A 26,152-nucleotide genomic window follows, 5' to 3' on the forward strand; every position below is an offset into this window, starting at 1 on the left:
CATAGTAAAATTTGGGGGCATTAGAGAGGGAATCCCCTTGGCCTAGGAGATACAGGGTCTTTCCACCCTTGAAGTATAGTGTCATAGGGTTGTCTATAGAATAGAGTGCACATCTTTTTTTTTTTTTGGTTTTTGGGCCACACCCGGCGGTGCTCAGGGGTGACTCCTGGCTGTCTGCTCAGAAATAGCTCCTGGCAGGCACGGGGGACCATATGGGACACCGGGATTCGAACCAACCACCTTTGGTCCTGGATCGGCTGCTTGCAAGGCAAACGCTGCTGTGCTATCTCTCTGGGACCAAGTGCACATCTTTTATAACCGTGGATTTTAGCCACCAGTCCGTGCTCTGGTGTAGAATTAAATAATTAACGATGGTGCTGTTCCCCAGGTGTTCAGGAGTTGTAAATTATTTGGCTATGATTGTTCACTCTGGTGAGCAGCACCTTGGTTCTAATTGCCTGTCCAGTGTCTGTAGAATGACCCGGCTGCATACAAATGTCAGTCGTCAGGTGTTGGAATGCTGAAGAACTCTAGTTTGTAATACTTGATTCTACTCTTCTGTATATCCAGCTATTTAAGAAAGTTGCAGGACTGTCATAATGGACCAGAGAGATTGCACTGAAGTGAAGGCATGGCTTAACCTGCAGTTTTGCTGTCCCTGCCATTTGACAGTTTGAATCCCGGCACTGGCTCTAATGGCTCCTGAGCACAGAGCCAGGTGGGCATCCCAAAGTTGGTTTTGAGACTTTCTGTATTTAATTTTTGGTATCTGGCCACACCTGGAGATACCAGGGGCTTTTGGCTCTGCTCAAATATGACTCCTGCAGTGCTCATATCCCTGTTTTTCCAGGGATAGAGTTGATTGAAACTTGCAACACAAACCCCTTAATCCCTCTGGACATGCTGGTCTCTAGACTTTGGTTTTTGGGCCACACTTGGTGGTGCTTAGGGCTTATCCCTGTCTCTGCACTCTGCTTGGGTGTTACTCTTGCCTGTGCTCTGAGATCAGTGGGGTTTGGAATGAAACCTGGGGTTCCCACATGCAAAGCCTGTACCCAGTTCATTGAACTCTGCAGCCTTGAAGATGACTTTTCAGGTGCTTAGACTTGACTGTTACATTGCTACCTCATTTTTGGTGGGAGTTATCTTATAATTACAAATAATAGTGTTTTGCTTCTTAAGAAACCAAGTAGCAGCTGTTTGCTTTTAAAATATGAATTGCTTTTCAGTTTAATTTAGGAAAATCTTTGGGTAGTGTCATCGGCATCTATTGCCATGAGTGTGAAATTAGGTAAGATTCTGTCTTACTGGATGATCTTTCCTTGTTCATGAGAGGAATAATAAAATGTCAGAATTGAAGCTCATTAAGTACGAGGTTGATACTCATTAAGTGATTAAGTGCCGAGCGTTGAATTGAAAAGATTAAAGACTATACTTTTTTGAATAACCTATTTTTCTGCAAAGTAAGAATCATGAGAAAACAGAATTGGGGAGGAATTGACCACGCTGAACAGTGCTTAGGAATGACTCCTTGTAGACTTGGATAGCATAGGAGGTTTCTAGGTATTTGAACAGATGTCCCTTGTATCTCTTGCATTCAATGCAAGCCCCTTACCTCTTGTACAATATCCAACACATAAAACAATTTGAGGAGGTCCAGAGATAGTATGGCAGGTAAAAACACCTGCCTTGCATGTTGCCCACCAGGGTTTGGTCCCTAGGATTCCATAAGCTCCCCCAAAGCTGCCAGGAGTGATTGCTGAATGCAGAGGAGTAAGCCCTGCTGAGCACAGCTGATATAATCCATGATCCAAGCAGAAGAGTTTTAGAAATAGCTTATAACTTTGAGATTGGCCCCTTTGAACCTACCTAGTATAAGTAACAGTGCATTGAAATCATTATGGAAACTGAGGTAACTTAAAACTGCTTATTGGGAGAACTAGGGCTAAGGAAGTTTTTCCAGTGTTGGAAATGAGCGAGAATTTACATTAATAATTAAAAGACTGCTTTTATATCTGTTCGTTTTCTTGAGAAATTGTAAAGTGTGTTTTCAGTGATGTAGGTGAAGTCAAGTTTGTCTTCTGTGTTTTACTCCATTGTGGCTTCTGCTTCCTTGGGTGGTTCTTTTATCTTTTAGTATTGTAGTTCAGATAACATGTTTACTTAGAATTGTTTGTGCTTTGATGCAGTTACTACAGTTAACTACTAGCAGTGCCCAGCACCCTCTACCTATGCCCTTACATTACTTTGACACCTCCTGTTCATACCACCAAGCCCCCTCCCCCCCTTTAAATGGTAATCTGGTTTTTTTTTTTTTTTTTTTTTTGGTTTTTGGGCCACACCCGGTGATGCTCAGGGGTACTCCTGGCTATGCGCTCAGAAGTTGCTCCTGGCTTGGGGGACCATATGGGACACCGGGGGATCGAACTGCGGTCCATCCAAGGCTAGCGCAGGCAAGGCAGGCACTTTACCTCTAGCGCCACCGCCCAGTCCCGGTAATCTGTTTTTTAATCCAAGGCTAAGTTTGTCATCACACAGTATTTGTTCTGGTTTCTATACCATAAATGAAGTCATCTAGTATTTATCCTCCTTTCTCTGACTTCACTTAACAAACCTTTCTGTTTAATGGGATTGTTATTTTATGTAGGCACCATGACTTAGAAAGCTTTTATTTTTTGTATTTTTGGGGTTCACACCTGGATGTGCTCCGGAATTAACTCCTGGCTTTATGCTGCGATGCCCTATGCTCCTGTGTGATGTAGGAGGCGTTGATCCAGTCACAGCCCCATGTTCTGTCTTCCCTTTTCTCTCCTGTAATGTCAGTCTGACCCATAAAGCCTCTTGTTTGTTTTTGAGCTACACCTGGTGTGCTTAAGATTACTTCCATCTCTGCATTCTGGTATTACTCCTGTTGGCTTGGGGGACCGTATGGAATGTCAGAGATCGAACCTGGGTCACCCAGTTGCAAGTGCCTTACCTGTTGTACTGTCTCTACATCCCCCCCGCCCCCCGCCAACCCCTAAATCCTTTTATAAGAGTTTCAGGCATTCAGTGTTTGGTGAAGCAAGCAAGTTTTTAGTGAAACATTGAAAGATGTGAGGGGCGAGAGAGGGAGAACAACATGTTGGAGAGAGAACAATGCTTCTTCAGAGTGGAAATAAGCAAGCAAGCAAGCAAAATAAGGGAACATCACGACAAGCAAGCAGCATTGAAGAGGGAAGATGGGCTTGAAGAGAAAGCCAGTGTCACCTCTTTGAACCACAGTCCATGGTTATCTTTTAGGTTTTGCCACACTTGGGCTTGTAGCTTTGTGCTCAGTGATAGGTAGGTTTGGGAGATCCCGTTGGAGATCTGAGTACCAACCACTGGTTGGCCATGTGCAAAGTACATGCCTTATCCACTGGACACTCTCCAGCTCCCTTTTATATTTGCCATTGGGTGTCTAAAAATCTAACTTAAAGGGCCCGGAGAGATAGCACAGCGGCGTTTGCCTTGCAAGCAGCGGACCCAGGACCAAAGGTGGTTGGTTCGAATCCCAGTGTCCCATATGGTCCCCCATGCCTGCCAGGAGCTATTTCTGAGCAGACAGCCAGAGTAACCCCTGAGCATGGCCGGGTGTGGCCCCCCCAAAACAAAACAAAACAAAACAAAACAAAAACAAAAACAAATAAAAATCTAACTTAAGAAAGTAGTGCTTTGTCATTTTCTCTCATTGAATCAATGCTTCACTGGAGCAGGGAACTTTTTTGTTGTTTGTTTTTTTTTGGCCACACCCTAGCTATGCTCTTGGGGGACATGGGACTCTGGGGATTGAACCAAGGTTCGTCCTGGGCCAGCCACATGCAAGGCAAATGCCCTACCGCTGTGCTATCGCTCCGGCCCTGGCCCCTAGAGCAGGGAACATTTTACCTGTCTTTTGTTTGTTTTTGGCCACACGTGGCTGTGTTCTGGGCTTATGTACTCCTCACCCTGTTCTGAGGGGTGCTTCAGTATTGACCCAAGTCTTATCTATGCTAGGCGAGTGAGTGTCTTATCCACAACTCCAGCCTTATGACCTTTCTTTTGGAGGTGGGCCCAGACCCTGTGGTACTTAGGGGCTAGTTATCCCTCTACTAAGAGGTTATTCCTGGCAATGCTCTGACTCTGGTACTGGGGATCAAACCAGAGTTAGTTAGCTTCATGTAAGACCTTAACTCCTCTACTAACTCTCTAGCCCCTGAACTCTTTTCAAATTTTTATCTAGTATTTTTTTGGCTATATCCAGTGATGTTCAGGGTTTACTCTTGACTCTGTACTCAGAACTGACATTTTAGGGAATCATGTAGGTAGGATGCTGGGAATTGACCCTGAGTCGGCTGAGTGCAAGGCAAGCATCCTGTGCTGTCTCTTCAGCCCCAATTTTGTCTATTTTTTGTTTTCGTTTTGTTTTGGGTCACACCTGGCAGCACTCAGGGGTTACTTCTGGCTCTGTGCTCAGAAATCACTCCTGGCAGGCTCAGGGGATTATATGGGATTCCGGGATTCGGGATTCGAACCACCGTCCTTCTGCATGCAAGGGAAACACCCTACCTCCATGCTATCTTGCCGGCCCCTTGTGTGTATTTTTGTTTTTGTGCCAAACTCAGCAGTGTTTTAGGGATAACTTTTTTTTTTTGTTTTGTTTTGTTTTGTTTTTGGGTCACACCCGGCGGTGCTCAGGGGTTATTCCTGGCTGTCTGCTCAGAAATAGCTCCTGGCAGGCACGGGGACCATGTGGGACACTGGGATTCGAACCAATCACCTTTGGTCCTGGATCGGCTGCTTGCAAGGCAAACGCCGCTGTGCTAACTTCTAATGAGATGCCGTCGATTGAACCTTGGTACTCCTTCCCAGGAAGTGCTGGGGGGGGGGGTCATATAAACTGGGGATTCAAACCAGGGTCGCTGCCATTGCAGCAGCATACAAGGCACCTTATCTCCTATACTTTCTCTCTGCCCAAATTCAGTATCTGAACTCCACCTCATAGGATTCAGAAGAGAGCTTTGTGAACCTTTAGCTCATCCTTTTCCTTCCTTGTCCCAGGTAAGATGTGAAATGGAGGGGCTAGGCTGTGTGATTAATTAGGAGAGGCAATAATTGTTCATATCCTGTGCATAAGCTTTATTTGCCTTCTTTGCTGTAATTTCAATAATACTCTTCTGATAGGATTGTGTTGATTACATCAATTAATATTAATGAGTATATATATAGAATAATGATTGGCACATAAGTTTTATACAAATGTTGAGCATTACTTTTTTTTTTGTTTTGTTTTTGGTTTTTGGGTCACACCCGGCAGCGCTCAGGCATTACTCCTGGCTCTATGCTCAGAAATTGCTCCTGGCAGATGGGGGGGGGGGGGGAATGGGACGGGACGGGGATGGGACCTTATGGGATGTCTGGATTTGAAACACTGTCCTCCTGCATTCAAGGCAAACGCCTCACTTCCATGCTATCTCTCCGACCCCGAGTATTGCCTTTTTAATGAAGTGTAGCTACTTAGTGGAGGAAGTGACTGATGGTGACAATAGCTATTATGACCACTTAGCATGGGTATGGTTGAATAACCTTTGACTCAACCAAATTCCTGTTGTAGTTTATTTCTACATCTTTTTTTTTTTTGGTGGGGGGGTTTTTTGGGTCACACCCAGCGTCGCTAAGGTGTTACTCCTGGCAGCACAGGGGACCGTATGGGATGCTGTGATTTGAACCACTGTCCGTCCTGGATTAACTACTTGCAAGGCAAATGTCCTATCTTTGCTATCTCTCTGGTCCCTTGTCTACATAGCTTACATTTTTTTTTTTTTTTGTTTTTATCTGCTTTGTTTCGGATTACATCTGGGTAATGTTCATGGGTTACTTCTGGCTGTGCATCCAGGAATTACTGCTGGTTGATTTGGGACAGTAATCTGGCTCAGATTGGTTGTGTGCAAGGCAAGTGCCCTACCCTCTACTAATATACCTTAAAAGAATTGTAAGAGCTTGGGCCTGGAGAGATAGCACAGCGGCGTTTGCCTTGCAAGCAGCCGATCCAGGACCAAAGGTGGTTGGTTCGAATCCCGGTGTCCCATATGGTCCCCCATGCCTGCCAGGAGCTATTTCTGAGCAGACAGCCAGGAGTAACCCTTGAGCACCGCCAGTGTGGCCCAAAAACCAAAAAAAAAAAAAATTGTAAGAGCTTGAGCTGTTACTGTCAAGTATAAGCTTCCTTCCTTCCTTCCTTCCTTCCTTCCTTCCTTCCTTCCTTCCTTCCTTCCTTCCTTCCTTCCTTCCTTCCTTCCTTCCTTCCTTCCTTCCTTCCTTCCTTCCTTCCTTCCTTCCCTCCCTCCCTCCCCCTTTCCTTTCCCTTCCCCTTCCCTTTCCTTTCCTTTCCTTTCCTTTCCTTTCCTTTCCTTTCCTTTCCTTTCCTTTCCTTTCCTTTCCTTTCCTTTCCTTTCCTTTCCTTTCCTTTCCTTTCCTTTCCTTTCCTTTCCTTTTCCTTTTCCTTTCCTTTCCTTCCCTTTCCCTTTCCCTTTCCCTTTCCCTTTCCCTTTCCCTTTCCCTTCCTTTCCTTTCCTTTCCTTTCCTTTCCTTTCCTTTCCTTTCCTTTCCTTTCCTTTCCTTTCCTTTCCTTTCCTTTCCTTTCCTTTCCTTTCCTTTCCTTTCCTTTCCTTTCCTTTCCTTTCCTTTCCTTTCCTTTCCTGTCACACTTGGTAGCGGAGTTCAGGGGTTTACTCCTAGCTCTACGCCCAGAAATTGTTCCTGGCAGGCTCAGGGGACCATATGGGATGCCAGGGATTAAACCTTAGTCTGTCCTGGTTCTACCGTGTGCAAGGCAAATTCCCTACCACAATTCCCTACTGGTGTCTCTTATAATAAGGAAGGATGACATTAGATGTTTTTGGGGAATGAGGTAATTAGGAATTGCTGGCTTAGTAATGGATGTTTCTCAAGTCTTTTTTCTTCCCTCTAATCCCTCAAGGTGACTTGTGAGGAAATAAGGGGCTTTGTCATGAACAGAAAGTTGCAGTCTCATTAGAGGAATGCAGCTGTGTCCCTCTTTCAGTACATTTTTCAAACATACTTGGAAAGGACTTGCTATTGATGACACATCTAAGTGGGGGATAAGAAGGATATTTTTGGTGCTCTTCTGTACTTATTAAATGTCTAGACTTAGCCATAGTCTGACAAAGTTGTTTAGATATTTTGATCTATTAACTCACTGGTAGTATTGGCACTTGTGTTAAAGAAATGTTCTGTTTCTGGTCTATATGCAGAGATGTTCAGAATACGTGCTTAGTGTCTGGGATAAAATCCCGGATGTCCCCTACCTTAGACCTCTTGCATGCAGTTAAGCCCATTAAACAACCTCTAGAACCTTTTTTTTCTTTTCTTTTCTTTTTTTTTTTTTTGGTTTTTGGGCCACACCCGGTAACGCTCAGGGGTTACTCCTGGCTATGCGCTCAGAAGTCGCTCCTGGCTTGGGGGATCGAACCGCGCCGGGGGATCGAACCGCGGTCCGTCTCCTAGGCTAGCGCAGGTAAGGCAGGCACCTTACCTCCAGCACCACCGCCCGGCCCCTAGAACCTTTTTTTTCTAATGGGTTTTGTTGGTGTGTGTGTGTGTTGGGCTCATACCTGGATGTCCCCTACCTTAGGCCTCTTGCATGCAGTTAAGCCCATTAAACAACCTCTAGAACCCTTTTTTTCTAATGGGTTTTGTTGGGGTGTGTGTGTGTGTGTGTGTTGGGCTCATACCTGGATGTCCCCTACCTTAGGCCTCTTGCATGCAGTTAAGCCCATTAAACAACCTCTAGAACCTTTTTTTTCTAATGGGTTTTGTTGGGGTGTGTGTGTGTGTGTGTGTTTTGTTGGTGTGTGTGTGTGTGTGTTTTGTTGGTGTGTGTGTGTGTGTGTGTTGGGCTCATACCCGGATGTCCCCTACCTTAGGCCTCTTGCATGCAGTTAAGCCCATTAAACAACCTCTAGAACCCTTTTTTTCTAATGGGTTTTGTTGGAGTGTGTGTGTGTGTGTGTGTGTGTGTGTGTGTGTGTGTGTGTGTGTGTGTGTGTGTGTTGGGCTCATACCTTGGAATGATCAGATTATATTGGGGGGGGGTTGGGTCATACTTAGCGGCACTCAGGGTTTACTCCTGACTCTGTGCTCAGAAGTTGCTCCTGGCAGACTTGGGGGACAATATGGGATGCTGAGATTTGAACTGGGGTCCATCCTGTGTTGGCCTCATGCAAGGCAAATGCCTTACCTCTGTGTTATATCTTTGGCCCCAATACTAAGAATTTTCTAGCCTATTAAACAATCTTTCGAACCCTTTTTTCCTCATGGTTTTTGGGGTGTGTGTTTACTTTTATTTTCATTTACTTATTTTTGTGGGAACGGGGCATATCCTTTGTAAAGGATTTATACCTTGTTTACACCTGATTCTGCGCTTTGGGTTCATTCTTGCTGGGCTTGGTGGGATTGACTGTGAGCTGCATGCAAGGCAAATATCTTACCAGTTGTACTGTGTCTCTGGCCCCAACATTATGGTTTTGATCTACAGTTACCACACTTCACCACCACCAAAGTGCTCTCAACTTCTGCCATTGTCCTTAAGTTACTTCTAGTCTATCTTTTCTCTCTTCTCTTCACCTCTCAAGTATACAGTATTTAAAAATTTTTTTGCAGTTAAAGCTTGGCCCTCAGAATTGGAGGCAAGAAAATGAGAATCAGTTGTGTACTGTTAGACTGTAAACAGGAATGAAGAGAATACAGGTCAGATGAACTGATTGAGGCTGCTGGGAACTTAATGCTAATGAACCTGCCAGCATTTGGAAAACACTTTGTTTTTGTTTTTGTTTTTGGGCCACACCCGGCGTCGCTCAGGGGCTACTCCTGGCTGTCTGCTCAGAAATAGCTCCTGGCAGGCATGGGGACCACATGGGACACCGGGATTTGAACCAACCACCTTTGGTCCTGGATCGGCTGCTTGCAAGGCAAACACCACTGTGCTATCTCTCTGGGCCCTGGAAAACACTTTCAGGGCCAGGGAAGTGGATTAGAATTTGCACGTAAACCTTGAGTTTGTTTGCTGAACACTGATGGGTGTGGCCCCCAAAAGAAGAATAAACATTTCGAAGAGCAATTAGAATTATAAGTTTAGGGGCCGGAGAGATAGCATGGAGGTTTGCCTTGCATACAGAGGGACAGTGGTTCGAATCCCGGCATCCCATATCCCCCCCCCCCCCCCCCCCCCCAGCCAGGAGCGATTTTGAGCGTAGAGCCAGGAGTAACCCCTGAGCGATGCCGGGTGTGACCCAAAACCAAAAAAAAAAAGTTATAAGTTTATCTCCAACTTCACTGGATGAGTAGTTGGGGAAAAATTTTTTTGGTCTCTGATTTACAATACTACTACTATTAGGGTTTCCAACCACATAGATTGAAATGATCACTTTCCTCCACCATTGCCTTCTGAGGCATCCCCTCTCCAAGGCATCCCCTATGGCCCCATGGACAAGTAATTTGGGCTCCATAGACGAGTTCTCAGGTTCTGCTGTCTTTGACTACTGTTATTCATTCCCGTGTTTTCTTTATACCCTACATGTGTTAAGTTATTCTGTATCTCTGTCTTCTGGCTTGTCCAGCTCCATGTAGAGGCACATGAATGCTTTTTAGTCTCCCTATAGCTAGTTGTTTTCCATTATGTGTATGCCCCTTAGTAGTGTAACTTGTCAGAATAGAGTTTCTGTGCTCTCCTGGTAGCCCAGAGGTGGAATTGCTAGGTTCAGATCTTGGGTTTTTGAGGTGTGTTCTTTATGCTTTTCGAAAATGTTGAGCCAGTCTTATTCCTGCCAGTAGTAGATAAAGGGTGATGATGAACATTTTTAGATTGGTTTGTGCTACTCTTTGGAAGATATTTGGAGGATGTATTTGTCTCCAGATTAAGTAATGATTAAGTACTGGTTGACTAGCATTCATTGAAATTTTGAGCAATACCTTTGTTTTGTAAAGCTTGTCAGTAGGTGCTTCATTTAATCAAAGATAAAATGAATGCAAACATCTGTAATAGAATCCAAATTCTACAAAATATTGTCCTCTTCCTATAATGGTTACATTTTGAATCTTGACTTAATTCACATTTACATTAGTTGATGCTTTTTCATAGTACTTTGCTTTGAGTCTCAGGAGGAGTGATCCTGGAGAGAGTCAGGAGTAAGTGCCGAGCACTGTAGGCTTTTGTCCCCCTCCCTCAATTTTTTGTTGTTGTTTTGGGTCACACTTACTCAGCAACGCTCAGGAGTTACTCCTGACTCTCCTGGCAGGCACTGGGGACCATATGGGATGCCGGGATTCGAACCACCATCCGTCCTGGATCAGCTGTGCTGTCTGTCTCGCCCCAATCCCTCCCCCATTTTTAACACTCATTCCTCCAAAATTATTAAGATATCTATTTTAGAAACTTTGTCTTTTGTTTGTTTTTGTTTTTATGGGCCACACCCTGTGGCACTCAGGGGGGTTATTCCTGGCTCTGTGCTCAGAAATTGATCCTGGTATGCTCGGAGGACCATATAGGATGGCAGAGATTGAACCCCAGTTCGTCCTAGGTTAGCTGTGTACAAGGCAAATGCCCTACCACTGTGCTATCACTCTGGCCTCTCAGTGTTTGTTTTTAAAGTTGAATGAGTAACCTATAAAGCCAAGACAGTATTTTATTGATACAGTATTTTAATAATTAAAGTTGATTCTTTTGTTTTGTTTTTGGGTCACACCTGGCAGTGTTCAGTGTTCACTCCTGACTCTGAGCTCAGGGATCATATATATTTGCAGCAGGGCTTTATAAACTTGCCATTGGTGAGCATTGAAACCGAAATTTGGTGGTGGTAAGACATCAATGCTCAGGACTTGCTCAGAGACTGAGCTCTGAGATCAGTCCTGGCAAGGCTTTGGGGACAAGTGGGGTGCTGGGGATTGAACCTGGGTTGGCATTTGCAAACAACCATTCAACCTGCTGTACTAACGACCTAAACCCCAAACAAATTTTTATTGATTCCAACCATATAAATAAAACTTATTGCTAGTGGGGCCGGGCGGTGGCGCTACAGGTAAGGTGCCTGCCTTGCCTGCGCTAACCTTGGACAGACCGCGGTTCTATCCCCCGGCATCCCATATGGTCCCCCAAGCCAGGAGCAACTTCTGAGCGCATAGCCAGGAGTAACCCCTGAGCGTTACCGGGTGTGGCCCAAAAACCAAAAAAAAAAAAAAAAAAAACTTATTGCTAGTGCCTCACAAAGAAAATAAAACCATTTATTTTTTGCTTTCTGGGCTACATCTAGGAGTGTTTAGGGGCTAAACCCACCCTCTCAGTGTTTTGGAGTTACTTGTAGTGGTGACCCATGATTGATTGAACCCTGATTTTATAAGGTGTGCATTTCTGCTTGTTATATTTTCTCGGTCCTTAAGCAATTTTGGGGGCTAAGTTTGTTGGTGTGCACTTAGTGGTGCTGAGGACTTAAAATCCTGTATTCAGGGAACATTTTTGGCAGGGTCTGGGATTGAACCAAAGCATGCATTTTACCCACTAGAATATCTCACCAGTGGACCCCCCCCCCCCATAATGGTCCACCATGTAAGAAGATAGGGCTTGAGAGCAAGCATTTAAGTTACTTTCCTTTCAAATGTAGGACCAAGGCTTGAGAACTTGAGGTGGGGAGATGGTTCGTAGTTTTGTTTGGAAGATGAGGTGGTTTTCAGGGAAGGGCTTACAAGTATCTGGTAGTGTTTAAGAAATTGAATTCTAGACATTAATGTCTCTTTCTCTTTCTTCCAAAGGTTTGGGCCCCATGGGATCCCCGTGACAGTATTTCCCAAAAGGGAATATAAGGATAAACCTGAAGCCATGCAGCTCCAAAGTCATACATTCCAAGATGGGACGGAGGTTAAGTGTGAAGTCAATGGTGCTGTCCCCGATGACCCTTCTCCCATCTCGCCTCCTGAGCCCAGCCTGGCCGAGAGCCTGTGGACTTCCAAACCACCACCTCTCTTCCACGAAGGAGCACCGTACCCTCCCCCACTGTTTATCAGGGACACATATAACCAATCAATACCTCAGCCACCTCCTCGGAAAATCAAGCGGCCCAAGAGAAAAATGTACAGGGAAGAACCTACTTCAATAATGAACGCGATTAAACTGCGGCCTAGGCAAGTCCTCTGTGACAAGTGCAAAAACAGTGTTGTTGCAGAAAAAAAGGAAGTCAGGAAAGGTAGTAGTAGTGCGAGTGACTCTTCGAAATACGAAGATAAAAAGCGGAGACACGAAAGTGTGACTACTGTCAACAAAAAACTGAAAACTGACCCTAAAGTTGATGGGAAAAACCAAAATGAAGGCCAGAAAAGAAACGCTGTGGTCAAGGTTTCCAATATTGCCAACAGCAGAGGCCGAGTTGTGAAGGTTTCTGCTCAGGCGAATACATCAAAAGCTCAGTTGAGTACTAAAAAGGTGCTTCAGAGTAAGAACATGGATCACGCAAAAGCTCGAGAAGTGTTGAAAATCGCCAAAGAAAAGGCACAGAAGAAGCAGAGTGAAACCTCGACGTCCAAAAACGCACATTCAAAGGTCCATTTTACGCGTCGCTATCAGAATCCCAGCTCAGGTTCGTTGCCGCCCCGAGTCCGTTTAAAACCGCAACGGTACCGCAACGAGGAGAACGACTCTTCTCTGAAGACGGGACTTGAGAAAATGCGCAGCAGCAAGATGGCACCCAAGCCCCCGTCCCGCTGCACCTCTACCCGCTCAGCAGGTGAGGCCCCTCCAGAAAATCAGAGTCCCTCAAACGGCCCCCAAGAGGCCAGCAGTGAGGTTCAGGACACCAGTGAAGGGCTTGTGCCTGGTGAGCGGGAGGAGCCACAGACACTGGGCAGAAAGGGCAGCAAAAGCAATATCTCTGTTTACCTGGCCCTAAACCAGAAGAATTGTGACTCTTCCAGTGCTTCGGTGTGTAGCATCGATAGCACAGATGATCTGAAATCCTCCAACTCGGAGTGTAGTTCTTCCGAGAGCTTTGAGTTTCCTCCAGGCAGTATGCATGCACCTTCCACCTCCTCCACCTCCTCCTCTTCAAGGGAAGAGAAAAAGCTCAGTAATTCCTTGAAAATGAAAATCTTTTCCAAAAACGTCTCTAAGTGCATCACACCCGATGGCAGGACCATATGTGTAGGGGACATTGTTTGGGCCAAGATCTATGGTTTCCCTTGGTGGCCAGCCCGTGTTCTTACCATAACTGTGAGCCGGAAAGATAATGGGCTCTTAGTGCGCCAGGAGGCCCGCATTTCGTGGTTTGGGTCCCCGACTACCTCTTTCCTTGCTCTCTCACAACTCGCCCCCTTTTTAGAAAACTTCCAGGCACGCTTTAATAAGAAGAGAAAGGGCCTGTATCGCAAGGCCATCACAGAGGCAGCCAGGGCTGCCAAACAGCTGACCCCCGAAGTGCGGGCTCTGTTGACCCAGTTTGAGACCTGAAACAGCAGTAAGGTAGGCGAGAATCTTGGGAAGGCGCCGCAGGTTTGCTAGTCTAGTTAGAAGTGACTGTTGTGAAATCCCTTGGCCAACTTGGAGAAGGGGGGCATTGCATTCATTGGCTGCCTTTTTTTTTTAATACTGACCTTAGAGCCATTTTTTTAGACCAGGAAACTGAAACTGAGCAAGCGATGTGCTTTTGTCTTAAGTGAGACCTTAGCAATAATTGCCTGTTTGGAAGTCTAAAAACCATCCCCAGGCATAGGAGCCATAGCCTCACCTGAAAAGGAATATTTGCAGGGACTGTTAATCCCCATTTGTATCTAGTCCTATGTATGAGTGAACACACGCGGGCACATAACACACACACCTCACACATAACCGGTCACTATGTGACATAGGTTGATACTGGGATTGCAATAAGGGCTGGTGAGCTGAGGGAACAGTGTTGCTATTTCATAACTACTTGTTCTAAAATGAATACTGAGCCGTTCTGTTTGCAGATTGGCATAATGGTTTGATTACGTGGGTGTTAGACAAATTGAGAGTCTTGGTCTTCAGTTGTAGACTGGGAAAAGTGCTTATTTGGGATCAAGGCTGGTCCAAGGCTGGCTAGGTTGGAATCGTCAATCTTTTGTCCAGTGGGACTGCACCAAAACTTGTGAACTTTTGGCATGGGAGTTTAGATAAGTTGTTTTTGGATATGTAAATAGTTGATTGCTACATTTGGTCAGATTTCTCCTGACTAGCTCTTCCTAAATTCTTAGGATACGTCCTGGTAAATTACACTTTGTGAATTGTCATGTGTAATTGTTGCATTTTGGATGTACCTAATTTGACAATGAAAAAGAATTTCCGTTTAAGGTATCTGTTTGCAGGTCAGAAAATGAGAAAAATGTAATTGTGTAATGCTATGAAATGTACAAAAACAAAGTTGTAAATAAAATCGACTAAATCCAAATTATTTGTGTGTGTTTCTCAAAAAGCTTTGAAAAATTTTAAGATGATAAAAATATCACTCTGATTATATAGTGAAGGTGAAAAATCAAACTTTCCTACTTGCCTCATCAGGGAACGACTTTTATCTGAGCATAGATAATATTCAAACTAATAACTGATTAATCAGTATATGAAAATGAGGTTTGTAGCTTAGAGTTCTGACATGCATCTTCAATTGAGACTTACCTGCCATTTTTCTGATAGTGTATAGGTCTAAATTTTTTCAGTGTTTAGTTTTAATACTTAACGTTCAGTTCTTTGTATGTGGGTAACTGCAGAGCCTCTTGACTCAGCTTTTGGGCTAGTAATTTAGCTTATAATTTTTCTGCATGGTCCATTTGTCCTAAAATTTTATTTATTTTACATTCTTAGTGTATTGGTGGGTTATATATGATTGCCTGTGGAGGCAGATAAATATTTAGTTATTATGGATTGAATAGAGAAAAGATCAGTGGAATGGAAAATCAGTCTTATGGAAAAAAAATAAAGTCACGAACTTGCGTGATTTGCCTCGATTTCTGTAAATGCAAGTGAGAATTTCTCTGGGGGATTAAGTCAATGCTTTTTGATTATAATAACACACATTTGAAAAAAAAATTTACTTGAATATATTCTTTCCTGCAAACAGAAACCACTATACTGTTATTAAATTCTTTGATTATACCAGGTTGAGTAGTTCAGTGTGATTGAAGGACTTTAGACTTTGAGTGTTTGTTTCAGCTAATAAAATTGTTCATTGAGCCCTTTATTTTAAGATTATGAAGATTTAAGCAGGGAGCAAAAAGTTAACCTAAACTGTAACTTCTACTGGATGGTGTATGACCCAAGGGAGTTTTGACTGAAGAGTAGGCTTGTGCTGTGGCAAATGTGCTCTTTGGCTTAAATTGGATTTGTTAAAGAAGCCATGGTAAAAATGCTTTGAGTAAAGAATAGAATTTAGTTTAAACATCTAGTCATACCCTTAAAAAAAAAAAGTTTGAAGCAGAATCCTAAGTATGCACTACTCAAATCTTTGGGCCTGTTCATCCCTGCCACTTTGGTTTATGGATCTCTTCAGCAATGCTGGGGAGTGAGTGAGTGAGTGAGTGAGTGAGTGGCCTGTTCATCTCTTTAGCAATGCTGGGGAGTGAGTGAGTGAGTGTGAGTGTGTCAGTGTGTGTGTGTGTGTGTGTGTGTGTGTGTGTGTGTGTGTGTGTGTGTGTGTCTGAGGGGTGCCTGTTTATCCCTGACACTTTTGTTTATGGATCTCTTCAGCAATGCTGGGGATTGTGTGTGTGTGTGTGTGTGTGTGTGTATGTGTGTGTCTGTCTGGGGGGTACTCTTTGCTCAGCAAATGGAGTACTTGTTGCTCAGTATTTGGGAATCTTGAGGAGCCAAGCATCAAACCCAAGGTCTTGTGCATGCAAGGCACTTGCTTTGCCACTTAGCTGTGTCCTTTTTCTTTTTTTTTTTTTTTTTTGGGGCCACACCCGGTGACGCTCAGGGGTTACTCCTGGCTATGCGCTCAGAAGTCGCTCCTGGCTTGGGGGACCATATGGGATGCCGGGGGATCGAACCGCGGTCCGTCCGAGGCTAGCGCAGGCAAGGCAGGCACCTTACCTTTAGCGCCACCGCCCGGCCCCAGCTGTGTCCTTTTTCCATTTTGAATTAGTAACTATTTTATCCAAAGTTTTAAAAGGAAATTTCTATAATTTAAAAATGTAAGTCCAATAAATGTAAAGTCCAGTAGTTGCCTATTAATGTTTTATTTAAAAAATATATTTGTACAGTGTCTACTGCAGGTGGAGGTAAGAGTCAAAATGGGTGATTGTAGCCATTTTTTTTTAAATCATGAAAGAGGAGGAACTCTGTATGGAGATAACCAAATGGGTATTTTCCCCCTTGCAGAGAGAAAACTAGCTTTAGACCGAATCGCCAGTTCCCTAACGAAAGTGGCTAAAATCAAAGATTAACAAGGGGTGGAAGCCAAGTGAAGTAAGTGTAAAAAGATAAAAAAGATATCTTTGTGGGCTGGAGTGGTAGCATAGCAGTAGGACGTTTGCCTTGCACACGGACAACGTGGGTCTTGGGACGGACCCGATCCTTTTTTTTTTTTTTTTTTTTTTTTTTTTGGTTTTTGGGCCACACCCTGTGACGCTCAGGGGTTACTCCTGGCTATGTGCTCAGAAGTTGCTCCTGGCTTCTTGGGGGACCATATGGTACGCCGGGGGATCGAACCGCGGTCCGTCCTAGGCTAGCGCAGGCAAGGCAGGCACCTTACCTCCAGCGCCACCGCCCGGCCCCGGACCCGATCCTTTTTGATCCTTGGTATCCCATATGATCCCCTAAACATGCCAGGAGCAATTTCTGAATGCAGAGCCAGGAATATGTCAGTACTCAGGGAACTTGGAATGCTAGGGATTGAACCCTGGTCAGTCACATGATGGTAAATGGCTACCTGCTGAATTATCACGGTGCCCCCATCAGAATAATTTTCAGTTTTTGTCTACCTTTACTTGGTAAGGAACAATGTTACTCTCCCGTTATTAGAGCAGGAACCAGTCCTATAAAATGAGTGGAAAATTAGAATTTACTAGTCTGAAATCACTTGCACATGCCTAATGATGTGCTTGTTCCTAGTGAAAGGGGTGGGATCAAGGGTGGCTGTTGAGGCCACACCCAGAGGTGTTCATGGGTCTTTCCTTACTCTGCACAGGCATGGCCCCTGGTGGTGCTTGGGTATATGTGGTGCCATGTATCAAACCAGGCACTGATGCAAGTGAGGCCTTACTTAGCCCCAGGTACTAGCCCCAGCCATGATTTTCATGGGAACATTTTAATCTACTTTAGATTAACGTAAAAAAGAATGTAGACATGACAGACTGAATGAACAAAGAATAAATGTTACTCGAATAATACTTTTTGCAAGTAGGTCTGGTTTCTAAGGAAGAGTTATACTCTTATTTGAGTAGGTTCTGCTTACTAACGGCTGCCTTCATATATATATCAACATGCCTTTACAAGGCATAATTGGGAACTGGAAGTAATTTAAGGGATCTACAGTTTACATTTAAAGTTGGATGCTTTCTGTTTTCATTGGGAATTTTTCTGTGGTTTGTGCTGTGTTCACTTTTTTTGTTAGTGCAGAGAAGAGATGAACAGATGTCTAGGAAAGTTGATAATATTCTGATTTAGGATAATGTATAGACCTAGTGATAACATCCAACAGAATTTGATAGAGAATGAGGACACTTTTAATTTAGGTGCTATTAAAACAACAAACCTAACCTGAAGGTCTGGTTTAGGGAATGCAGACTAAAGCTTGTGCCATCCTCAGTTTCTAGGTGAAAACCGTTGCTAGTCTTGAACTCTTACCTGGTTCTAGTTTGTTAGTGTCTCTGCATATATCTTTATATGTTCTGTCTTTAGTTGGTAGGCAAACTAATGTATTCATTTGACAAGGTGAATAGAATTATAAAGTGAAATCTTCTGCCAGAGGGATAACTGGAATGGCTCAGTAAGCTGATGATTTGTAATTAGGAGGGAGACCTGGTTCAATCCCTAACATTACATGGTCCCCAAAACACTTCTGGGAATGGCCAAAAAGTCAAGTGAATGAAATCTTTAGTTAGTTACTACTGTGTTCTATTCTTGAATAGAAAATAAGAGTGATACAGAAGATTTGTATATTTGGTTTTCTAGTTGTCATTTTTTACTTATTTATTTATTTTGGTTTTTGGGTCACACCCGGCAGTGCTCAGTGGTTACTCCTGGCTCTACACTCAGAAATTGCTCCTAGCAGGCTAGGGGGACCATATGAGATGCTGGGATTTGAACCACTGTCCTTCTGCATGCAAGGCAAACACCTTACCTCACTGCTATCTCTCCGGCCCCTTATTTTTTAAATTTTTTTTTTTTTGTCTTTTGGGCCACACCCGTTGATGCTCAGGGGTTACTCCTGGCTATGCGCTCAGAAGTCACTCCTGGCTTGGGGGACCATATGGGACACCGGGGGATCGAACCACGGTCCATCCAAGGCTAGTGCAGGCAAGGCAGGCACCTTACCTCTAGCGCCACCGCCCGGCCCCTATTTTTTAAATTTTTAACAATTACTTTAAGCAGTATGGTTTACAAGGTTTTTCATAATAGGGTTTATTTTTTTGGGAGGGGGCCACATCTGGTGGTGTTCAGAGCTCAGAAATCTCTCCTGGCAGGCTTGGGGAACCATATGGGATGTTGGGGATTAAACCCAGGTTGGCCAAGTGCAAACCAAACATCCTACCTGTTGTACTATCACTCGCACCCTCATAATAGTTATTTTTTCACAGAGTTCATATTTCAGTCAGATAGTATACAATATTTTTCACCAGTGCACATTTCCCGCTACTAATACCCCCAGTCCCTCCCCCGCCTTTCTCTGTGACAGCCAATTTTTTTTTCTCTTTTTTCCCCCTTTAGACACTATAGTTTACAATATTGTTACTGAAAGAATATGTGCATATCACTATCTCCTTCAGCATCCAGTTATCCAGAGTGATCATTTCCAGCTCCCTGCTCTGCTCTAATTGTACCCACCCCCACATGTGTGGCAAGCTGCCTATCATGGTCTCGTTTTCCTGGCCCTCATCTTCATTGTCACTGGATATAATTACCATACTATATTTTATATTCCACAAGTGAGTACAATCATTCTATGTCTATCCCTCTCCCTCTGACTCATCAGAATACTTTATATCCATGTCTAAACATATTTCCTGTCTTTTTTTTTTTTTTGGTTTTTGGGTCACACCCGGTGATGCTCAGGGGTTACTCCTGGCTGTCTACTCAGAAATAGCTCCTGGCAGGCACGGGGGACCATATGGGACATCGGGATTCGAACCAACCACCTTAGGTCCTGGATCGGCTGCTTGCAAGGCAAATGCCGCTGTGCTATCTCTCCGGGCCCATATTTCCTGTCTTTTTTTTTTTTTTTTGGTTTTTGGGCCACACCCGGCGGTGCTCAGGGGTTAGTCCTGGCTGTCTGCTCAGAAATAGCTCCTGGCAGGCACGGGGGACCATATGGGACACCGGGATTCGAACCAACCACCTTTGGTCCTGTATCGGCTGTTTGCAAGGCAAATGCCGCTGTGCTATCTCTCCGGGCCCTATTTCCTGTCTTTTAACAGCTGTGTAGTGTTCCATTGTGTAGATGTACCACAATTTCTTTTCTACTTATCTATTATTGAGGTCTTGCTGCATTTTCTTCAGATTTTGGATATTGTGAATAGTGCTGTAATGAACATAGGAAATGCTGAGGGCTTTTTGCATTGTTTTGTGGCTCCAGGAGTATAGCTGGATTATATGGAAGCTCAATGTCTAGTTTTCTGAGGATTATTCATATTGTTTTCCAAAAAGGCTTGACCAGTCAGCATTCCCACCACCAGTGAATTGAGTCCCATTATTCCGGGGGCCGGAGAGATAGCATGGAGGTAAGGCATTTGCCTTTCATGCAGAAGGTCATTGGTTCGAATCTTGTCATCTCATATGGTCCCCTGAGCCTGCCAGGAGCGATTTCTGAGTGTAGAGCCAGGAGTAACCCCTGAGCATTGCTGGGTGTGACCCAAAAACAAAAACAAAAAACCAAAAAACCAAAACCAAAACAAAAAAAAACCCCATTATTCCTATGTCTGTGCCAGCTCTCATTATTCTTGTTCATTTTGATGTAGGCTAGTCTCTGGTGTGAGATGATATCTTTTGATGATATCTTTTGATTTGTATCTTCCTGATGATTAATGATATAGGATTTTTAATGTACCTTTTGGCCTTTAGAGGACCTCTTTGTTCATTTCTTTTTTTTGGGGGGGGGTTTGAGCCACACCTGGTGGTGCTCAGGAGTTACTCCTGGCTGTCTGCTCAGAAATAGCTCCTGGCAGGCACGGGGGACCATATGGGACACCGGGATTCGAACCAACCACCTTTGGTCCTGGATCAGCTGCTTGCAAGGCAAATGCCCCCGTGCTATCTCTCCGGGCCCTCATCTTATTTTCTGTCCATGTTACAATTGTTAAAAATTGGGCTGTGCTATCTCTTCGGGCCCAATTTCTTGCCTTTTTTTTTTTGGTTTTTGGTTTTTGGGCCACACCCGGCAGTGCTCAGGGGCTACTCCTGGCTGTCTGCTCAGAAATAGCTCCTGGCAGGCACGGGGGACCCTATGGGACATCGGGATTCGAACCAACCACCTTTGGTCCTGGATCAGCTGCTTGCAAGGCAAACGCCGCTCTCCGGGCCCTCTTGCCATTTTTGGATGGGGTTAGATATTTTTTCTTTTTCTTTTTTTTTTTTTTGGGGGGGTGCCATACCCATTTGATGCTCAGGGGTTACTCCTGGCTAAGCGCTCATTAATTGCCCCTGGCTTGGGGGGACCATATGGGACGCCACGCGGTCCTTTCCTTGGCTAGCGCTTGCAAGGCAGACACTTTACCTCTAGCGCCAGCTTGCCGGCCCCAGATATTTTTTCTTGTTTTAAATATTAAACCCTTATCAGATAAATATTAGGTGAATAGTTTCTCCCATTCTGTGAAGTCTTTGTATCTTAATTTTTGTTTTCGCTTCTACTTGTTTGACCAGAGATTTCATCCTTGAAGATGCCTTTAGCTTCAGTGTCATGGAGTGTGTTCTGCCTACATTTTTCTTTAATAATCCTTTTTTTTTTTTGCCACGCCTGGCTGCACTGAGGTTACGCCTGGCTCTATACTCAGTCACTCCTGGTGGACTCGGGACCATATAGAATGCCGGATTTGAACCCAGGTCTGTCCTGGTTCAGCCACATGCAAGCAAATGCCCTACCTCTGTGCTATCACGCTGGCTCCCCAACACCACTTGTTGAAGAGGCTTTCCTTGCTGCACTTTGTATTTCTTGCTCCTTTACCAAATATTACCTGATCATATACCTGAGGGTCAGTCTCAATATTCAAGTCTATTCCATTGATCTGAGGGTCTGTATTATAGTAGCATGCTGCTTTCTTTAATGACTATTGCTTTTATTGTACAGTTTAAAGTTGGGTAAAGTAATGCCTCCTATCTTTTTCTCAAGGAATAGGAGGTCGTCTTTATGTCTTTACATCTGAGCAATATGCCCTACCCATTAAAAGTGCTTTTAATTTTTAGTCAAGTAAGAGATTCATTAAGGTTTTCTTTTATTTTTTCCTTGTGAGTTTAGTTGGAAGATATTTTCTTTTTCTCTTTTCTTGTTTTTTGGCCACACCCATTGACGGTCAGGGGTTTCTCCTGGCTACGCGCTCAGAAACCCTAGCTTGGGTACCATATGGGACTCTGAGGATCGAACTGGTTTCCATCCTAGGTCATCCCATGCAAGGCAAATGCCCTACCGCTTGTGCCACTCCTCTGACCTCAGGAAGATATTTTCTTATATTAATAGGTGGCTGATTTATTTTGGCGGGGGCACACCTGGTGATGCTTAAGGGATACTCCTGTCTCTGCACAAACTAATCACTCCTGGCAGGCTTGGAGTGTAAGACAAACACCCTACCCACTGTGCTGTCACTACAGTCCCTAATTTTAAAAATTATTCAGTGTAGGAGGAAATAAAGAGAGCAAGGGAGCATACCAAAATTTTCTTAAATATACCTGACTGGAAATTGCTCATTCTAGCCAGTTTTAAGTGTACAATTCTGTCATTAAGTACATTGTTGTACACCCATCACCAACGTTTGGCCCTGGGGCCACCAGCACAGAAACTTCACTTGCCACAGGGCTGAACACTAGATGTTCATTGGGTAAGAACACAGGGTGAGTTGGCATTTGCTAGCTTATGTGTGATACAGGCAGGCTTCAGAGTAGGTTTTCGTTTAAAATCAAGCACAAATTAACTGGTGTGAGGAGATAAGGAAAAGAGGAAAACCCAAACAAGTGTTATCAAGATTGATGGAAATACTGGACCTAATTTTTTCAGTAGTTACTTAGAACGCTATTAATATTGAATTTTTTTATTTATTTATTTATTTTTGGTTTTTGGGCCACACCCAGCGTTGCTCAGGGGTTACTCCTGGCTGTCTGCTCAGAAATAGCTCCTGGCAGGCATGGGGAACCATATGGGACACCGGGATTCGAACCAACCACCTTTGGTCCTGGATCAGCTGCTTGCAAGGCAAATGCCGCTGTGCTATCTCTCCGGGCCCTAATATTGAATTTATAGATGATCCTTCTGCTGTGCTTTCATAAAATATTTGTAAACCACTATACTATGCAACACAGGCATGTTTAAGTATACACCTGATTTGGGGACTGAAGAAAGCACAGCTAGTAGATCACTTGCTTTGCGTGTGGCCAACCTTGATTCAAACCCTGTTATCCCATAATGGTCCTCTGAGCCCTGCCTGGAGTGATCTCTTGAGTACAGAGCCAGGAGTAAGCCCTGAGCACTGTTGGGTGTGACCTAGCCCCACCATCTGAAAACTTGGTTTAAATATGAATTATTTTTCCTTTATATTATTAGAAATAAATGGAAAACAGCCATTATTCAGGTAATCCTTATTATGTAAATGTGCCAGTAATCTTTTGTGTTAGAAATTAGTCTTAACCAGAAACCATCATTTAAAACTTCTTAAAATTTTGCTAAAGCCAGCTACTACACAGTAAAAGTATTAAGCTGTTGTAATTAATATGTAAATAAAATTTTAGGGGCTGAAATAACTAACCCTTAGAGTACTTAGTCCTCTATAAAGGTTCATGCAGAGCCTGGAATAAGCCCTCAGAACTGCCAGGTGCGGTCCTAAAGCAAAAATAAACTGCTAAACAAGGACCTGAGAGGCAGTTCGTGCTCTCTCCTTAGTTGTGGGCCACTAGGCATCGCATATAGTCCCCATGCACCTTTTGGAGAGAGCTTTGAGCACTGAGCCAGGAGTCAGCCTGACCAGTTGGATGTGGTACCAGACCAAAAAAATCTACCAAGTACCTTGAAGAAATGAATGTAGCCATGTGAGAGGCTCACCAGGTGGCATGCAACAGTGGAGCTTCTTCCTCACAGGAGCTGAGAGTGTGGGCCCTGGCTGAGGTCTGCCCTCAGTGTCCACACTAGACTGTGCTTCCTAAGTGAAGTTTTCTTTCCCTTTCTGCCACTTGGTTGACATACAGGCTGTTGAACCTTGTTTCCCAAGTCGGACCCTGACTGGATCTGCATGTAGAAGCACATGACCCACCATTATTATCACTTGTGGAAGGAGAAAACTGTCCCCGATGAGTCAGTTGGGAGCTCTGCTTTTGAGCCCACAGCCTAAATTACTTTGTGTTACAGCCTTTTCAGCAGCTTTTGACACTTCCTGCAGTGCAGTCTCTAAATAATAAAACTATAGAGACCAGGCCAGGGAGATTGAACAGAAGGCGCTTGCCTTCTATGTGGCCAAACCAGGTTCAACCCCTGGCAGCCCATGCAGTTCCTCCAACCCCACCACGAGTGATTCCCTAAGCACAAAGCCCCAGGACTGAGCCCTGAGTGTTGCCATATATAACCATTCCTCCGAAAAACCTGCAACATTATATTCATCTATGATGTGATTACAGACATTTTATTTTGAACCTTGGGTCAGCATCATGACTCCTCTCTGCCCCGTTGCTTTGATGTGCAGGAGAGTCCTCATGCCACTTACCGGTCTTTGTGAAAAACAGTTCAGGTGTGTGAATGTGTGAGGATGTCACTTGGACACTCAGGGTTAGCTCATTGTCCCAGAAGTCCCTTTATCCCCCCTCATTTCAGAGGGTCTGGGTTTTCCTGCTGGGCAAGCTCAGTGCAGTTTGGAGATTTTTTTTTTAAATGGGTCACATCAAGCAGTGCTGACAGGTATCCAGGAAAGGAAAGCTTCCTTCTGGGCCACTGCTGTTGCTGGCGGAGCAGTCCTGGGAAGCCATGTCAGGGCCTTAAACATGCTGTGTCTGACCTCCTGTACCATCTCCTTGACAGCTTCTCAGCGTGTAGTCCTGACCGGATAGAAGCTGCTCCCTGGGTCCTTTAGTTTTTCATTTGGGTTTTGGGCCCCATCTGGATATTGGTCCTGTGCCCAGGGGTCCCTCCTGATGGGACTTGATGGAGTGTTGGGGATTGACGTGTGAAGGCAGCATCCTACCGCTGTACTCTTTCCTTTGTCACACCCTGTAGTTTTAGTAATCCTCTGTAAAATCTGAAAACATGGCTGAGTGTTCCTTTATGGTTTTCTGCTGCAGTGTAAGTAGATCTCAGAAGAGATCTTTCTGTCCTAAGGGAAGTCAATGCTGGATTTCCAGAGGATGTACACTTCTACCCATATAATTCAGCCTGGAGATGATGTGGATGATAAACCTTTATTTCCCCCTTACAGTTTAGTTAGTGGTGGTGTTTAGGTCACACCTAGTGCTCTTTAGGTATATTGCTGGGCAGGATGTGGGTATCACTCCCAGTGGAACCATGTAATGCTAGGGATTGAATCCTGGTCTCAGCTCCACAGCTGTGCTTTGATTATGGAATCTAGCCTGGAGTGGCACATCTTGGAATGCTGGGCCTAACTGCAGTTTGTCCAAAGCCCTAGAAGAAACTTATTAGAGGGCTTAATAAACCAAGCTCATACAAAGTGTGCTTGGCATGCAGGAAGTCCAGGATTGACTTCCATTATCACGTGGTCCCCTCAAGTATTGCCTGGAATGATAACTGAATAAGTGCTTGGGGCATTGCTTGGTGCCTCCTCCACCATTAAAAAAAAAAACAAAAACCAGCATAATTCGAAACAGGCACCCTGCTTTTCTGCTTGTTTCATGCTATTGTATTAGAGATTTACTTTGTGTTCATGGTAACAGGTCACCTATATCTAATATTAACATTTTTTTTTGGGGGGGAGGGCACATCCAGCTGTGCTGAGGGCTTAATCCTGGCAGGCTTAGGGTGCTGGAAACCAAACCCTTGTCAGCTGTAGGCAAACACTCTACTTGTATTCTCTGGCTACATAACACTTTTGTCTTTGTTTGTGGGCCACAGCCTTGGGGAGCCATCTGGGATGCCAGAAATCAAACCCGAGTCAGCTGCATGCAAGGCAAATGCCTACCTATCTGGTCCAGTAACACTTAAAAAAAATCATGACTCACTGTACTTGCTTTTTGAGGAAAAGCTTTATTTGGGGTCTTGATTTACAGTATTGTAAATGATGGGTTTATTATATATAACATATCAATACCTGCCTTCCACCATTATCTCAGACTGTTTCAGACTTACTGATTACTAGAGGAAAGTTTTCCATGTCCTGTTCTGACTGATCCTTTGTCTCTGCTGTCTTCCACTAAAATTAGGTTTAGGAAGCTTTCTTCGCAAAAATGAAGGCCATCATTGCCAGTGATGTGGCCTTTAATGAAGGGATGGATCCCTGCGCACATGAATGGTGCTGAGGGGCTCTGATCAAGTGACCTTAGGTGGTGGTTAGATAATAATGGCACCAGGATTTAAATTGGGGATTGGCCATAAAGGAGGCAAGACATTTTATCTCTACTATTTCTCTGGTTCTTGTTTCTAAAGGAAATCAGGAAACCACTAACACTGAGAAGGTTCCTAATCTGAGACTTGGGAGCAAGCCTCTGTGAACTGGATTGGTTTGTTAGACTTTATACACACACAAACACACACTGGGACTGGTTTGTTAGACTTCATACACA

At 44.2% G+C, this 26,152-nt stretch overlaps 1 protein-coding gene across 2 annotated transcripts in view; it reads left to right on the forward strand.

Annotated features, from left to right (window-relative positions):
• The window catches only part of PWWP2A (PWWP domain containing 2A), a 49,271-nt gene that overhangs the window by 17,256 nt on the left and 5,863 nt on the right, over positions 1–26,152 (forward strand). Inside the window, exon 2 of one of the 2 annotated variants that reach the window (XM_049776046.1) lies at positions 11,824–12,791. In XM_049776046.1, the coding sequence (XP_049632003.1) occupies positions 11,824–12,791 (968 nt within the window). Of the gene's footprint in view, positions 1–11,823; positions 13,511–26,152 lie in introns of those variants that run through there. The other variant, XM_049776045.1, reaches the window with a different exon arrangement.

Source organism: Suncus etruscus, chromosome 6 (genome assembly GCF_024139225.1).
Source record: "Suncus etruscus isolate mSunEtr1 chromosome 6, mSunEtr1.pri.cur, whole genome shotgun sequence".
Taxonomy (NCBI): Eukaryota; Metazoa; Chordata; class Mammalia; order Eulipotyphla; family Soricidae; genus Suncus; species Suncus etruscus.